Raw genomic sequence first — 18,329 nt, 5'->3', positions numbered from 1 at the left:
CTTGACTGAGTTATGAAATGTGTTGAAAAATGATACACGATGCTGACAAAAGCTATCATCGCAGGTGTAGAAACGGTGCACAGGCGCAAACGAGGCTGCAGAAGGAGGGCAACGGGGGGGGGGAAAAATGTAAGTGTGTGTGTGTGTGTGTGTGTGTGGCCGCAGTCACAGCTGGTTGCTGCAGAGGAAGCCCAGATGGAGGTTCAGGTCCTGCCGCTCGACGCTGTCTGCTACGATCACCGGAGCCGGCCTCGCTGCCTGACCTCCCGGGGGAGGTGGTGGTGGTGGGGGGGTGCTCGCCGTGACACACTAATACACACTTCTCATTTGCGCGGAACAGTCAGGCAGGGGGGGCAGGAGTAGGGTTCGCACGAGAGCACGGCCCCCTTTGATAGAGCCGTGACACTATCTTGACCTGCTGCCGACGCTCACACAGACGCGGCACGTCTGGCAAGGAACCCGAAGAAACTGAGCAAGGGGGGACGTTGAGGGAAACGTGCGCCGAATGCTCCGAGTTCATCCCGGAGAGAGACTTTGGGTTGAAAAACGGACGCGTCTCCGAACATCAAAGCTAGCATCTTACGGATACGTTGAAAGGAAAAAAAAAAATATCAAAGGGGAAACCAGGAATAAGACGGCTGAAATCCAAATTGGCAAAAGACATGAAAGGATGAAGATGATGCAATTTGGTTTCTCCTCGTTTTGGAACGCGGCATCTCATGGCCCCGGCAAGGTATAATTTCCAAATTGTAGAAAGATGGACGTTTATGAGAAAATGCGTGCCAAAGTTTCTCATTGTGAAAAACACGTTCGCCCCCCCAACGCCGCTGTAAATCCAAAAGCTTGATCGAGTGCCTTCTTGTTTTGGCTTCATTGACTTTGTCTTCCCCATTTGAAACAGGACAAGGAGTTCCCGTCTTTCTAAAACCGCCCCAAGCGCACACGACGGCCCGGCGGACAAGTTGACGATTACAATATCCGGCGGTGAGGCTAAAAAATGTCTGCTGAGGTGCATCGGGAGTACAAGAAGAAGGTGAACCAAAAAGATGGAACCCTGGCACTCGTCCCCACCGTCACGCTGGTCAGCCACAGAGAGCTCAAAACCAAAGACCTCCACCGGCACAGAGGCCTCAATCCAAAACTGGCCCAGAGCGTCCAACTCAGATCTGGCGAAGGTAGGAAGCGCTTCTTTTTTATGGCCGGGGAGACGACGCGTCGCCGTGATGAGCGATGGAGGGTCTGCTTGCTGTCGGATCTCCTCATGAAGTGAGAATGATTGACGGGGGGGGGCGGCTTGTGTTGATTTCACGCCGCATACTCGAAGGGCAAGGTGACGTTTACGGCTCTTGTTAGGGGTTCTTCGAAGAAAAAAGGACATAAATGTCTCACCCGTCATCCGCCTGAGGATGGATGTGGTGTTGAAAATAGGGATGGAACGATATCCGAACGTCATGACGTGATATTGTCGCGATATCAACCTCACGATACGATAATTATCGCGATATTGTGTGGGGGATATGTCAATATATATTTTTTTTTATCGCACTATATCACGATATTGCCGTTGTCGTTATTAGAAAATGGACGGATGTCTTTTGTGGTGGGAGAAAAAAAAAATAATCGTGGGGTTTCGCATCAAGTAAGTCATTCAGGTAAAATGATATGACAATCATGGCGACCATTTTGAGTCACTAATAATGAAACACGTTCTAATTTAATAGTCTGATTAAGGACGCCATTCAAGCTAATTATATCATTTCCAAAGAATAAAATAAAAGAGGTAAAAACGCACCCGTCACTACAAGGATGTAAAGCCGATGGCGGTATCATGATATCGGAACATTAAAATGCCACGGTATCGGTATATGTCACGTGACAATATTAAAAGTGGCACTTTTTTTTTTTCTTTTCGCCCAATTCAGCCAAACTCAGCACTGCAGAGACCGCCATTATCCGCAAACATTATTGTTGAAGTTCCAATAAACTGCAGGCAAAAGCAGCTTTCATGACGCGGGGTTGTTGGCATCGGCTGAAAGTAACACTTTAAGTAACTTGTAATCCAAAATAGTTACTTTTAGAAATCAAGCAATGAGAACAACGTACGGTGCTTTTTCAAGCTAACTGTGGCGACACGCTTCAGGTAGCAAGGCTGTTTGTGCCCACAAAGTGGAAGAGAGGATGGACGTAGCATCGATTCATTCATTCATTCATTCATTCATTCATCTTCCGTACCGCTAGATCCTCACTAGGGTCGCGGGGGGTGCTGGAGCCTATCCCAGCCGTCTCCGGGCAGTAGGCGGGGGACACCCTGAATCGGTTGCCAGCCAATCGCAGGGCACACAGAGACGAACAACCATTCGCACTCACACTCACACCTAGGGACAATTTAGAGTGTTCAATCAGCCTGCCACGCATGTTTTTGGAATGTGGGAGGAAACCGGAGCACCCGGAGAAAACCCACGCAGGCCCGGGGAGAACATGCAAACTCCACACAGGGAGGCCGGAGCTGGAATCGAACCCGGTACCTCAGCACTGTGAAGCCGACGTGCTAACCACTGGACCGCCTTGGACGTAGCATTTTGTATAAAATAAAAAATAAAAAAAGAAAGAAGAAATACATCATAATTGCTTCCAGCAAAGTAGGCGAGAGACATCAAATCAAGTCATAATAATCGATACCCGAAGTCGTGTCTCGAAGTTAAAAAAAGGACGGCCTTCACTAAAACCAGCCGATAATTCAAGACGTGAGTAGCGCACGATACGAAAAGTGCAAATTTGATCCAGACCGAATATGTACGAACCCATACGCCTGCGAGAGGACTAATACCCAAGTGTCGTGAATTACCTGCGGCGCTTGCCATTTCTTGGCGGTAATGAGCTTTGTGAACAGTTCGCCGATAAGGCCTCTATAATTAGGTTTAGTCATAAGCATCCCCTCTGTAATTCAGTGATAAAAACCCAAGAGAACTACGGTGTCACTGCTCCAATCCAGTCATCTCACATGTGAACACACACACACACACACACACACACACACACACACACACACACACACAAACACATTCAAAAGTACACACTGAAAAATCAAAATATGTCAATATGAGCAGTAAATACACCCCATTGTTTCAAGGAGCCCTACCTGTGACTGTGCATGTGCGTGCGCACGTGTGTGTGTGTGTGTGTATGTGTGTGTGTGTGTGTGTGTGTGTGTGTGTCAATGCGAGGCGTTATGAGCTGCAGCATAGGCTTCCTGTGAGGGAGCAGATGTCGCCGAGCTCAGGCACAGCTGCGACGGCCGATAACCGCGGTGGTAAGAATATGTCGGCACGCTGGCTCTTCTCCCTGGGCCTTATCAGCCCCGAACAGCATACTGACACACACACACACACACACACATACGCACATACGCGCACACACACTCAGGCTCTGCAGAAAAAGGAACTGCCACCCAGCACTCGCGCACCCTCCCAGCAGTTCCAGATAGAGGAAGGAAGGCAGTGAGAAAGACGGTGAGTGGAAGAAAAGGCGACAAACTAAATAAAGGGTCTTTAAGGGAAGAGGGAGGCGGAATCTCCAAGTGATTCTTACCTCTTGGCAACATGATCACAATTCGTTTTTTTGGGGGGGGTGGCAGGGGTAGTCATTTTAGTTGGAACAAATTAAACATCTAAATGATTTTCATTGATGGCAACAATATTAGTGAGAAGGCAAACTACAAATTATTCATTCATTCATTCATCTTCCGTACCGCTTGATCCTCACTAGGGTCGCGGGGGGTGCTGGAGCCTATCCCAGATGTCTTCGGGCAGTAGGCGGGGGGACACCCTGAATCGGTTGCCAGCCAATCGCAGGGCACACAGAGACGAACAACCATCCACGCCACACTCAAACCTAGGGACAATTTAGAGTGTTCAATCAGCCTGCCATGCATGTTTTTGGAATGTGGGAGGAAACCGGAGCACCCGGAGAAAACCCACGCAGGCCCGGGGAGAACATGCAAACTCCACACAGGGAGGCCGGAGCTGGAATCGAACCCGGCCGGTACCTCTGCACTGTGAAGCCGACGTGCTAACCACTGGACTACCGGGCTGCCACTACAAATTAATAATAAATAATTAATGAATTAAGTTGGTGTGTGTGGGGGGGGGGTATAGAGGGGTTTAATACAATGGGAACCAATTTTGTAAACTTTTCTTTCTTTGTTGCGAAATGGAGGCCAATTTTCACAGCAGCAATTTTAAATATTTCGCCGAGTTGCCCAACTTCAAAATGTTCGCCAAATTTGTTGCCTTGGAATTTAGCGCTCACTCAATTTTTTATTTTTTTTTGTCACGATTTGTCAGTCAGCATTGATTTGCTGCACACGTTCCACCAAGATACTCCATAACTAGACTGGAATTTAAAAAAAGATTTTCAGCTTTAATATCACGCACAGGGCGGCCCGGTAGTCCAGTGGTTAGCACGTGGGCTTCACAGTGCAGAGGTACCGGGTTCGATTCCAGCTCCAGCCTCCCTGTGTGGAGTTTGCATGTTCTCCCCGGGCTTGCGTGGGTTTTCTCCGGGTGCTCCGGTGTCCTCCCACATTCCATAAACATGCGTGGCAGGCTGATTGAACACTCTAAGTTGTCCCGAGGTGTGAGTGTGAGCGCGAATGGTTGTTCGTTTCTGTGTGCCCTGTGATTGGCCGGCAACCGATTCAGGGTGTCCCCCGCCTACTGCCCGGAGACAGCTGGGATAGGCTCCAGCACCCCCCGCAACCCAAGTGAGGATTAAGCGGCTCGGAAGATGAATGAATGAATGAATATCACGCACGAAATTATTGGAAAAATTAAGTTTTCACGTGAGCGTATGCTAACTTTCATCATGACCAGACTGACTACCAGATGACGGATACCAGACCACAGATACTAAAAACAAAAAAAAACACATTTTCAAAAGATTTTGCTGCATTGAGGACAAAAATTTTAATAAGTTATGGGAGAGTGGTTGAAGGTTGGGGTGGGGGTGGGGGGGGGCAAGGTGGTGACACGTGTGTCTCAATGTGTGTGTGTGTGTGTGTGTGAGTGTGTGTGTGTGAGAAGAAAGGTGGGCAGAGGAGAGAGTAGTTATCCTCTCTATTTTCTCCGCACCAGCTTTGTGGTTTGTGTGAGGAACAGATGTTCACAAGTTGATACACAAGCCTCACCCCCCCCCACCCCCCCCACTCGCTATCTCCTGTGCCAGCACCACCAACTGTCTGAGCGTATGCACACACACACACGCGCGCAGGCGGCAGCACCTCACCTGAAAACATTCCTTGGCTTCCACCGAATCTTCATTCAATCCCTGACGCTCCGTGTACGCTCTCTGACGTCCTTGCCAACACCCCCCCGACCCCTCCACGCACACCCGACACCCCCCGACTCTTTGCGAAACGTGTTTGTAAAATTAAATGCAATTTGAATTCATTCTGAACTTTTACGACAAAGACAACAATGAAGAAATGATTGAGGTATACACTCTAAAAGCGTCAATCAAAACATGGCGCTATTATGGCCGTCGTTGTAGGTCGCGGACTCACGTGGATGTACGAGACGGGATTCAGCTGTAAACCGAGGACCCCATTGTCAGTTTCCCTCCGTGAGCCTTGAGTCAACACTTGATTTCATCAGGTGTCACTTCCGACTTTTGACAATTTGTGCGTCTCTAGCTCGGCTAAAAAGGACACACACACACACACAAACGCACGCTTCATATACAAAATCAGACAGCTCGACTGCGTCACACTTTTGTTTCATTACGTCACTTTGTCGTTCTTCTGTGTTTTGTCAAGTGTGAGCAGATAGATGAAAATGTAAAAAAGGCAAAATCGCTGCACAGGCAACCCGAAAGGGGCCCCGAAAGAGTCAATGGGCAAAAATGGCGCAATAGAAGCGTTACATGAGGCGGAAACAACAACAAAGAAATGTTTTGATTGTTAATGTGGAATTTTGATCGGTCGTTTGTTCATCTGGCTGTTTTTGCATTTGACTTTGCTGTGTTTGTACACGACATCGGGGAGCAATGTGAGAGATCTGCGCGGTTGACGCTGAGATCTGCTAAGTGCCTTGGTGCGAAGCCATTTGATTGATTGATTTATGGACAATCAATATATTTCTGAAGTGGACTCTGTGAGGAAATGCGACGAGTTGTATCAAAAGTCGCTTCACATTCGTCCATTCGGAGACAGTTTACCCGATAAGTACTCTTCGCCGGCATCATGGGTGCTAGTAAAATATGTCAAACTGCCAAACACGCAAATAACACCAAAAAACGATGAAAGCGCAAATGTCCGCTCTCATCAAAAGTCAACGCGTCAGTCGGCCTTCGAGGAAGTCGGTTTTCAAACAAGAGATGAGACGAGACTCAATTGATCCTTTGGATGGTTTCTTGGAATGAAACAGAGCTCGGTCGCTTTATTTTTTTTTTTTTTTTGTGCAACGGAATTTCTGAGGCGAGGAAAATCAAGGATTTGATTCGTTGATCCGCGGGGACTAATATGGGCGGGGTTTATGACTCAATTTTGTCTGTAAATCGGAGTTATAAAGAGTCTCTTTGAAGCGATCGGAAATAATAGGCATTTGTTTTCCGCTATTTCTCTTCTGTTTTTTGACACTATGATGCACCATAAAAAAAAGAAGACTTGCATTGTCTGAGCTCATTTAAGTTGGAACGAATTTAAAAGAAAAATGATTGACATGCGAAGCAACAACGTTAATTAGGCGCAACAAAGTGATCAACAGTTTGCTGATCTGTTTTGATTAAAATTTTTAACTTGGGCAGCCAATGCAAGCGACAACATCTCTGTAAAGTCTTATTTCTTGGGTGTGAAATGCAAGAAAAGCAAATTTGGCAAAGGCAAAAAAAAAAATAATAATAATTTTTAAAAATCGATGAATTACCCAACTTAAAATTTTTACCTAAATTGCTTGCCTTGAAATTTTGAGTTCACCCTACAGTGTTGGTGCATCTTGAAACGTAAATATTAAAAACATAAAATAATAATAATAATAATAAAAAAAGGGTGGCCCGGTGAGCAAGTGGTTCGCGCGTCCACCACACAGTGCAGAGGTCATGGGTTCGATTCCATCGACTACATTCGATTTTAACACGGCAAATTGTTGCATTCCGGCATTGGTGCTATTCATTGGTATGACCAAGGATCCGTCACACGCCCACACTCGTTCACGTACGCGTACCCTGTCGTCGTAGCATTTTGGAGTCCCGAAAATGAAAATCTTAAAACTCATTCCAGCGACACCTGGGGGGGAAATTCCTCAACACAAATCCAATTCTTCCTGCCTTGTTATGATCAAGTAGGTTGCTTTAAAAAAAAACCAAAACATTTTTTTTTCTTCCTATGCCTTAGCTCACCTGCGCATTGGTATCTTTAATGGGTGCTTCATCAGAGTGCGGCACGCTGAAAGCGGATGAGAGCGCAGGATAGGGGGGAAGTGAGAGCTGCGCGGGAATACAATGCTTCTAACGTTCCCTTTCAGTCAGCTTCAGGGTCTTATCTCCTTTCAACACTCGAGCCTGTGACTAAGAAAGGATTTACAATGTGTGAACGCTGCAAACTTCTCTTTCTCCCTGCTTTAACACACACACACACACACACATGCGCGCGCACACGGAGCGAACTTGCCATTAGCATACCTACCACACAAAGCCCATACGCTAATGTTAGCATATCAGAAAAAGTGCTCAACCATCCAGGAGATGGCTGTCAATACAGAATAGACACAACAGAATAGAGTGCCGAGATGTGGACCGTTTGTCGTGCGAGATAGGGCAAGACAAAGCTGATTTTATTTTATTTTATTTTTTTTGCAATTAGCGCCCTCAAAGAGACTTCCAGTCCCCGAGTTCATGGAGGAGAGTGGCGCGTGTTTCATTGTGCAGTTTATCAGAGCGACCACATGGAGTGCCGGCGCTTAGCCAGTGACCGCTCAACAAAAGGCCAAATTAAGAGGAATGAGAGGCTGTCGGCGAGGCAGGCTGACAGTTTGACTGACGCCGTTCCCGAGGAGAATAGCATCCTGTCCGTCTCGGAGCTGTCACCTTGACAGGAATCCTTTCTCTGGATGCAACCCCCATCGCCGACCTTTCTGTCACTCACGACCGCACAGACACACGTACGCCTCGTGCCTTTTTTCTGTAGCCTTCGTCCGCCGGAAAACAAAAGTCCAGACGGCAAACGAATGCAACACGTGGACCAAGCAGTAGCACCTTTGCCCAGAATTCCGAGAGGACGAAATATAAAGCGCAAAAACTCGGTCTCCACGAGGGTCTCGTCTCCAGGACGACGTGCTTCCATCACGGAAAAGGCCAAGTCGTTTTTTGCATATTTTGTACACGAGACGCAACAGCATTTAAAATACAACAGCAGATGCAAAGTAGAGAAAAGAAAGTAGCGCAGCAAAATGACGAAAAGAACAAACTGTACATCGATTTTTATACACGAAAGACGTGTCAAAGTAAAGAAATGAAAGTCGGTTCCGAAAATTACTAACAGGCCGGTTTGTAAAATTGATTTCAAAATGTTAAAAATATAGGGCGGCCCGGTAGTCCAGTGGTTAGCACGTCGGCTTCACAGTGCAGAGGTACCGGGTTCGATTCCAGCTCCGGCCTCCCTGTGTGGAGTTTGCATGTTCTCCCCGGGCTTGCGCGGGTTTTCTCCGGGTGCTCCGGTTTCCTCCCACATTCCAAAAACATGCGTGGCAGGCTGATTGAACACTCTAAATTGTCCCTAGGTGTGAGTGTGAGTACGAATGGTTGTTCGTCTCTGTGTGCCCTGCGATTGGCTGGCAACCGATTCAGGGTGTCCCCCGCCTACTGCCCGAAGACGGCTGGGATAGGCTCCAGCACCCCCCGCGACCCTAGTGAGGATCAAGCGGCTCGGAAGATGAATGATGAATGAATGTTAAAAAGATGCTAATCAAAGGTCCAGAGTTTTACATCTGGAGTTAAAACCATCTACACTCTGGCCCGACTTCAATTGTGTTAGCGGCTTCATTTGTACGCGGCATAACGGCTAAATGCCGCTTCACCGTGTTTGCTTTGAACTCGAACTGGAACACTAATTTGGGAAGTGTGTGTCACATCTCACTTGCGGATTACGACCCTTTGTAGTCAACTGCAGGGTGAATGTATATTTGCGGGCGGCCCGGTAGTCCAGTGGTTAGCACGTCGGCTTCACAGTGCAGAGGTACCGGGTTCGATTCCAGCTTCGGCCTCCCTGTGTGGAGTTTGCATGTTCTCCCCGGGCCTGCGTGGGTTTTCTCCGGGTGCTCCGGTTTCCTCCCACATTCCAAAAAATATGCATGGCAGGCTGATTGAACACTCTAAATTGTCCCTAGGGGTGAGTGTGAGCGTCGATGGTTGTTCGTCTATGTGTGCCCTGCGATTGGCTGGCAACCGATTCAGGGTGTCCCCCGCCTACTGCCCGGAGACGGCTGGGATGGGCTCCAGCACCCCCCGCGACCCTAGTGAGGATCAAGCGGTTAGGAAGATGAATGAATGAATGAATTTGCCTCCTTTGGTGGCGCTGTTGAGGAACACCACGCTTATGGTCTCAGTTTAAAAAGCTTGGCACCAGACTTCAAGTCATCAAAAGTGGGCCCGCTTGATTGCTTGCTCCGCGTGGAAGAAAATAAGAAATGAAAAAAAGCTGGATCTCCAATGGAAATGATATATGAATGAATGAATGAATGAAATAAATGCATGTGCATTATTTAGTCAGAGCAGCTCCTGGCTTGATATGAAAGCAACATTTGTGTTGGTGGCCGGTAAGGCTGGTGAGACTGGAGTTGGGGCACAGCAGCTGTCTGTGTGTACTTTACAAGCTGCTTCTATTTGTTCTGTAGACGCAGGAGGGGTCAGGAGGGTGTCAGCATTGTCTACTGTCCCTCGTCATGACTCTGTGTGTGTGTGTGTGTGTGTGTGTGTGTGTGTGTTTGTCTCCGGGCGGGCGGGGAGGATTCTCACTCTAGAATGTACTGGCGGCTATCGTATCAAATGATAAATTGCAGCCGAAAGGTAATGTGCAATTAAACATAATTGTAACCATGTACAGCCGGCGATACGGACGGAAGATATAGCGTCGCGGTCGACCGGGTGGGCATAATTAAAGAAATCATAAAAATGGAATCTCTTTGGCGCTCAGGTCACATCGGCAACAAATCTTGAACCGTCACAATCAAATACAGTCTGTACCTTTTAGAATCTTTTAACATAAAAACATACACGGTAATAATTTGACAGAAAATAAGGTAGATAAAAAAAATTCAACGCAGTTATTATGTTCAAGGGAGTAGGATGAAGTAAAAAAACTTATCTAGTCCTACCCCGTTATGTGTTTATATCTACTAAATCATTTTTATATCAATCAGAAAAGAAAAAGTAAGAAGAAGTCTCCATTAAGGCTCATACTTTACCCTTAACCGTGATATTTTCACAACTTTTGGTTTGTATCGGGATTATATACATCCTCACCCTGGCACTCTTGTGTCAATTTTCTCTTGTATTCATAATGGATATTTCAATACCTTTCTCTATTTATCAACATAGTTCTGATTTATCATTATATTTAATCTGGATACGCAAGGTGGAATGAAATCACGTCACTGGCAAAATACCGCCGACGTTCCTCAATTTAGCATTCATGACAAAATGACGATTCTTATCGTGACGCGTCACCGGCGACGCGCTGTATGTTTCATCGGCGGTAATTTACGCTAACGTTAGCCGCGCTTTTAGAGTTATTACTCCCTTGTAATGCTTGATTGCCCGAGCATTCAAGATAAGAATACAATGGGCTGGAGAAAAACATCGCCACAGATGCGGCTGGTTTCAAATTGAAGGTTAAGCAGTAAATTAAAAGAAAAAGCAAATAATAAATAGACAGCGGCATGTAAAGATAACCTAAAGAGAAAATAGATTGGACGATATCATTGGCCGCTAATTAAACCGGGCAACAAAGACGCCCTAATAAAGAGTAAGAATAAAATGGAAAATGGATGCGAGCATAAAAGCTTCCGTGGAATAAAAGCGAAGCCCACATTTAATAACTGTCCATCTCCTCTTCTTCCGTTTATCTGATAGAGCAAACAAACATACAAATACAATCACTTTTAGAGTCGGGGGCGGCTATTTCGTATAATTTTTAGAGGGGGGGGGGTAAAATGCATATCAAATTATACATCTGATTGTATTTTTACACTCTTTCGTTTGGTACGTGAAATAAAGGAAGGCGCACATCCGCAGGGGTGGAGGGAAAAAAAAGTGTCAATTAGCTGCTCACGCTCTCTTCGGCGTCTTGATGTGGGGAAACAGCGGCCCTTACTGGCAGGCGGCGGAACTGACAAACCATAACCAAAGCGCTGGTCACTTTATGATTGGAATAATAGGAAAGGACACGGGGCAAAATGTGATTTTATATGCAGCTGTGTTACAATTAAACATGTTTTTACAGCAATTGTCACCTCATAAGTTACATTGGTGTGTGTGTGTGTGTGTGAGAGAGAGAGCGAGAGCGAGAGAGAGAGAGAGAGAGAGAGAGAGAGAGAGAGAGAGAGAGAGAGAGAGAGAGAGCGAGAGAGCTCCAGATGGTGTTTAAACGCAGACAGGAGGCTACAGAGGGGACAGAGAAGCAGAGAGAGGGATAGAGAGAGGGAGAAAGAGAGAGAGAGAGAGGCGTAGGAGGCGAGAGAGCCGCGGTTGGTGCGCGCAGTGGGCTCGCCAGCTCCATTCATTACTGAGGACAAACAAGAGGTTCGGGCGAGGGGTGGGGGGGCAAGCAAGCCTGATTTCTGCACTGAAGAAAGCGCTCCGTTGAACGCACATGTTTGAAAAGTAAAAACCCGGTGGCCACAAAGCCTTGACAGTCGGCGGAGGTGGAGAAGAAGAAGGAGCGCGTTGAGAAAGGCGCGCGCGCGCGCACGCATGCCTCCCCTTTCTTCGCAGATTCAAGAACCGCTTTTCAGACGGCAGAAACAACCAGAACGACAAAACCGGGGAGGAATTATTCTCATCGGTCGTTTTGGGACTTGATCGTGCAAGCGTTGAAGTAAAGAAGAGGAAGCTTTGAAAGTCACGCAAGGATACGGACGCACGCACGCCGCAGACTCGAGGATCCGCATCTTCAGCTTTTTTTTTTTTTTTTTTTTTTTGCAGTTTTGACGTGGGAGTCACCAGGATTTGAGGACTTAACGGAGTTGGACTCTTTGTAAGACACCGGACGACTTTTTTTTTATTTCTTCGTCGAACCCGCCATCGTGACCATCACGAAGGGAGCGGATTTCTAAGGACTGGGCGACTTGTGATATTTCACATCTGACAAAACCAAATATTGTTTGAGGCTTGCTTCTCCTTTTTTTTTTTCTGGTGTCATCCAGAAAATAAATACCTCGATAAGTGACCCCACTTGGAATCCCGAACGCCCAAAGGAAAGTTGAACCTAATTCTCTATGTTTAATAGCGGCGGCTTTTGCCTCCCCCCTCCTGTCAGTATTTCAACAAGAAGGAAGAGTGTCCCTTCTATCTACAGTAGCCGTATGACCCCCCACCCTCACCCCCACCCCTCGAAAGAATGAGGATTGAGGCGATATAAAAGCTCTTCTCCAAACTGGATTATCACCTCTTGGCGACCCTCAATTTGACCTCGACCTTCAGTGAGTAAGTCAACGTTTACCAGTGCATGTAAAGTGCAAGCCACCGAAGCCAATAACATTTTTTAACCAGCTTTCCCCATTAAGATTGCTGATTTTTTTTTTTTTACTTTTTTTTATTGGGGGGGGGGGGGGGTATCCTGCTCGAATTGCTCAATTTGTACACTCCATATGCATCATTCCTCAGCATGCAACTTTGTGTAAGAGAGGAAGCAATTCATGTGACCGGTGTGTGTGTGTGTGTGTGTGTGTGTGTGTGTGTGTGTGTGTGTGTGTGTGTGTGCGTGCGTGTGTGTGTGTGTGTGTGTGTGCTGTGGTTTTCCAATGTCAACATGATCTCATCCCAAGTCAACTATTATATCTCGTCAGATAACGCATGTCCAGATACCGCAATCTCTTTGGGAGAAAATAACCAACGTGGGCACCCCCACCCCCCTGTTTAATAGTATAATAAGCTGCCGACATGCTTTACAGTTATTTTATTGTATTTATGAGCCCATGAACTTCTGCAGTAGTTTACATTTATTGTCGGGTATAAAAAAGTAGGCATGACAGGGAGAGAGAGAGAGAGAAGTGTGCACTTGAACATGAAAGTGATGTTGAAACAAAGTGATGACACCGAATCCTCGCTCTGCCTCGCGTGGCGTCCACCTCGCCTGGCTGGCGGTGACGGAAGGTGATAGGGAGATAAATGGAGACATTTGCAGTGTAGTGAACCGTGCGGTGCCGCATGACACCTTCTTCACGCTTATTTATCCTCTTTTGTCCTGGTTAGCCTCAAAATGGAGGAGCAGAGCGCCGGCGAGGCTCTTCCGAATCGACGTGAACGGTAATACGTCAGGCACGGAAAGCAAATATACCATCGAGCTTTTTGACCCCCCCCCCCCCCAAATGTGGAGACACTCCCTGCGAGGAAAGCGAAAGTTCTACCCCCCCACTTGAACAGCCTCACAGCGCTCTCTTCCGCCTCTGAGTGCAACGGTAAAACACCAAGGCCCCTTTTTTTTTTTTCTCGGTAGGACGCGGCCCCGTATAATTGGCGCTGGTAAATATCATCTGAATAATTGAACATCCCATAATAGACTCCAACAATGGATTTGAGGTTACAGGCAGGGGTGAAACCGCAGTGCAGACGCCCTGCCCCGCCGCACAGGATAAGTCCATCACCGAGCGGGCGTCACGTCCGCCTCGCTCCTTCCAGAGCCGACCGGCCCTTGGAGGCAGATGCCCCGACCCCCCCCCCCCCTCATCGTCATTAAGTAGCGCTCTTAAAAGGCTCCGGCACGAGTGGTTATTCGCTGCCCATTTACCGCACGCTTGCGATAAAAGCATGTCGTTCGACGCCGTCAGGGAACACCGGGTGAGGTTTTACGAGATAGACGTTGCGACCAGTCGAAGTTTGTTGGCGGTCCGGTTTTAGCGAAGCCACAAAATGCACCGATCGGGGCCGAGGTGTTTTCCGTCCGGTTGTCTTTGTCTTCAGCGTCGGTCATTTGCTGCAGTCCAATCAAACTCGGATTTATGGTATACGCGCGTGGGGTGGGAAAGTGTGCCGCGCGGTAATTATTGTGATTTAAATGCGGGCAGCGCAGGTGAAGCCGCCTGCCTCCTAATTAATGAGCGCAGCAGATGGCCTCAGGTGGGCGTGCGCTCCCGACTCGCTGCGAGTCGGTCACGTGGTCAGCACAACAAAGACACCTGGGCCAGCACAAACGAGACGAGACAAACAAGGCAAAGACATCGGGCTCGCGCAGGCGCAGGCGCGTGCGCGTCTGCGCCGGTCTCAATCTCGCAGACCGTCGACGGCTCCGCGATTGCTCCGCGATCGCTCGTGCGTCCGGCAGAAGTCGCGGTCCAGGTTTTTCGGAGCGTGTCCCTGCTTTCGCTGCGGCCGTTTGCAACGTGCTCTCGGACGGGACGGTGTGGGAGAACTTTGAGGTTGTCAGCCATCATCCCTGCCCTCGCAATTGTGCCTCTCTGAGCTAAAGATCGCCGTCTAATCCAGTTGTTCTCAACGTGGGGTTCGGCGAATCAGTCTCAGCGGTTCGACGAATCAGTCTCAGCGGTTCGACGAAGCCCCCTGCCATGGAGATTAAGACACACTCGACTCAACATGTCAATTACTTATGACCCGCCCACTTGGCCGTCATTGGCTGCAGACGATCACATGACATTGCTTGTCCAATCAGTGCTGTGGGAAATTTAGTTGGCTGAGTAGTCAACGTGTGACTGTTGTGATAGTACGTCGTGGGATTTTTAACATTTTTTTTAGGTTTTAACACATGCATGAATGTAACTACGAAAGTAACTTATCATCAAAGCTACTTTGAAGTAATCACGCAACGAATGTACTTTTTTAAAACAAGTGATCCGTAACGATAATCCGTAATTACGTTACTCACGTTGACCCCCGATTCGCCAAAAAAATGAATGGAAATGCTCGAATTATTCTACATTTGGACAACCGCACACGTCTTTGTTGTTGTCTGCCGGTCCGCACGCAGTTCGAGCGCCTTGAGATTCAGACTGACCGAATGCAACCCTCGCAAGGCAGTTCCCACACTTCACTTTGCGGAGACGCTTGCTCCACTCTATCCGAAGCATGTCTGCGCTCCACATGTGTTTGACATTAGTGCGACAAGGCTGCCCATCCTCTCTCGGGAGCTGGGGAATGTCAAAGAATAGAGCGGAGAACTTGGAACGGCTTCCCGACATCTGACGGAATGAGAAACGCGCTCGGCGGACAACCGGCCGGCCCGCTGACACCACGGCGTGGGAGCGGAGCAAAGGGCGGAGGTCAAGTGAAACCCCAAAATGGGCCCGTGTGTAAAATATCACTTTTTCTCCTTTCGCCACCATTCCTTATATGCGTACTCGCTCGGATCCCGAGGGAATAACGTACGACACTCTGGGCCCGTTTCACAACACTCTTTTACATCCACTGCAATTATAAGGTGACTCGTTTTGACTTTCCGTGCTTGCCGAGAAGGTGAAACCCTCTAATTACCATGCGGGGAAAACCTCTCCCTGATGATTTGTTGGATTGCCGCTTCATTTTTTTCCCTAGAATCACCCCAACGCTGGCATCGTGGTGAAATTGCACCTCCAATCACGCTTTCGAAAAAGAAGATGGCGTTTCCAGCTGACAGAACCACTTAGCCGTAAATACCGCCGCGTATAAATCAACGCGCGGTCTGAATTCAAGGCAAAACACATTCGAGTCGGAGAAAAGCGTTTCCTCCTCCTCCCTTTCCTTGCCTCGCGCCCGCCCCGCCTCCCCGGCTTTCCCCTCCTCACCTTATACTTCCCGGCGTGGCCGGCGACCTTTGACCTCACGGCGACCCTCTCGAGCGTCCCTGTCGTCTCGCCGCCCCGGCCCACCGCCCTATCCGCTCGCGCTCGGTGGGAGAGCACGGCTGGAAGTGCGCTCGGATCAGAGTCGGACACGGGAAGCAGCCGGGCTAATCTACAGTAGCCGTGTTTTAATCGCGCCAGATGAACGGGCGCGTCTCGATATAAGGCTACCCCTCCCCTTCCTCGCGGCCTTTATCGCCGACGCCGAGTAAAACCGCAGGCCTGAACGATTAAGTCTTCCACTCGAAAGCGTTTTCGCTCTTTCTGCATGTACACCCGCGTAGGACATCTCATGCAGATGCGGTATTTATCAAAGGAAAAGGCCGTTATCTCCTGGAAACAGATCCCCTGCACCACGCAGATGGTTCCGTCCTCCTTCAAATGGGAGCCGAGCTGCTGAATGGCGTTGTGTTACCGGCGAGGAGAGCGGACCTTAATCTCGGCTCCAGCCTTCCTTCCTCTGCCTCTCACGTCTCTGCACGCACGCAAACTCTCACCCGTCTCGTCCCTTCATGCGATATCACGCGGCAGTGATTCGGCTCTAAAATGGACAGTTTAGCCTCGGCGGAGGCGTCTGCGGCGCGGGTTGACGGGAGGCTACGCGCTTTGTTGATTGCGCCCTGCGAGTGATGGTCACTTGGAGGCGTGACTTATCGTGTGACATTTAAAAAAAAAAAAAAGTCCCAAGGGGATCTCGGCGTGCTTATTTTTGACGGTGTCAAATACTCGCCCCAAAGAGGGATGATCCCGTTTGTCATAGGCAAGAAGCCGCCTCGACCGCTCTCGGATGTTGGATAGATCGGAAGTGATAAATGCGCCTCCTTTTCAGCATTTCAAATATCGTACGAGCCTGGTCCCTGGCGGGTGTTGCGGCTTCCTCCGAGATGCCGAAAACACGCACGTTGGGCTCGTTGAAGATTCTCAACTGCCCGTAGGCGCCCATGTTATTGGGGAATTATTTTTTCTTTCTCCGCTATGTGCCTTGCTAGCGGCTAGTGGCCATCGCGGGGTCCGCCCTACCCTAGATTTACAAATCTCGGCGTCAGGACGAGCCGTATTGAAATGGGCGGATGGACATTTAGCGGTAGTTCCATTTATAATTAGATGTCGGCATACTTCAAATATGTATATATTTGAATGATATACCGCACTGGACCTCACATAGAGGATAGGACAGTATATGTGTTGACATATATGCACTGGACCTCACATAGAGGATAGGACAGAATATGTGTTCTTGTATTTGATTAGATTATGGGAATACTGTCCACTTCTTGGGGTTATAACGCGGTGAAAGGTTTTCTCCGCAGGGTGTCCGGGCTCTCCCTTAGAGATAAGGTGAGAAGCTCAGTCATCCGGGAGGGGCTCAGAGTCGAGCCGCTTCTCCTCCACATCGAGAGGAGCCAGATGAGGTGGCTTGGGCATCTGATTCGGATGCCTCCTGAGCGCCTCCCCGGTGAGGTGTTCCGGTCATGTCCCACCGGGAGGAGACCCAGAGGAAGACCCAGGACACGCTGGAGAGACTATGTCACCCAGCTGGCCTGGGAACGACTCGGGATCCCCCGGGGAGAGCTGGAAGAAGTAGCTAGGGAGAGGGAAGTCTGGGCTTCCCTGCTAAAGCTGTTGCCCCCGCGACCCGGCCCCGGATAAGCGGTAGATGATGGATGGATGGATGGATGGATGAAAGGAAACATTATCCCCCCGCCCCCAGCTCAATTTGTCAGCCAACATGATACTAATCATCGTCCGCACACTTTTATTTATTTATTTATTTATTGTCGGAGCTATCGTGGAGTCAGCGGGTGCCCCCCCCGCAGCGTATCATTGGTGTTTATTTATTTTAGCGATTCGAGAATCTGATTCTCTGGAACTTGTCAAGCGAACACCCCGCATCGACCGCGCTCTGCCTCGCGGTGCTTCCAGGCATGTTTAAAGTCGCGGGGAGGGGGAGGGGGGGGGGGGCGGAATGCAGAGCGCCTTGCCTTTGCTTGGTTGATGTCAGGAGCTATTGTTACTGTGTCTGCGGCTCAGGTTGTACTCGGGTTGCCTTTTGTTCGCACTGACAGCTCCGCGCTGACGCCAAAGACATTTAACACTGACCCGAATGACGTAGATGACATGAAGCGGGAGGATGCCTAATCAGCTGTTTGGATGTTCGTATCGGAACGGCGAGTGACGGCTCGGCGTCATGCCAAACGGCGCAACGCCGTAATCCGCATTTGTCGCCAGGGTCAAATCGAAGATTTTTTTTTTTTTATACTTCCTAAATGGGCAGGCGGCCGTTATGAC

At 48.7% G+C, this 18,329-nt stretch overlaps 1 protein-coding gene across 10 annotated transcripts in view; it reads left to right on the top strand.

Moving 5' to 3' along the window:
- Positions 1–351: 351 nt before the first annotated feature.
- The window catches only part of cbfa2t3 (CBFA2/RUNX1 partner transcriptional co-repressor 3), a 50,972-nt gene continuing 32,994 nt past the window's right edge, over positions 352–18,329 (top strand). For 2 of the 10 annotated variants that reach the window (XM_052062500.1, XM_052062489.1), the window contains exon 1: positions 352–1,175. In XM_052062500.1, the coding sequence (XP_051918460.1) occupies positions 998–1,175 (178 nt within the window). In that variant the 5' untranslated portion in view covers positions 352–997. Of the gene's footprint in view, positions 1,176–3,423; positions 3,510–11,187; positions 12,694–18,329 lie in introns of those variants that run through there. The other 8 variants (XM_052062487.1, XM_052062490.1, XM_052062492.1 and 5 more) reach the window with 8 other exon arrangements.

Source organism: Hippocampus zosterae, chromosome 4 (assembly GCF_025434085.1).
Source record: "Hippocampus zosterae strain Florida chromosome 4, ASM2543408v3, whole genome shotgun sequence".
Classification (NCBI taxonomy): domain Eukaryota; kingdom Metazoa; phylum Chordata; class Actinopteri; order Syngnathiformes; family Syngnathidae; genus Hippocampus; species Hippocampus zosterae.
The sequence above is the reverse complement of the archived record's forward strand: the minus strand, read 5'-3'. Positions and strand labels throughout refer to the sequence as shown.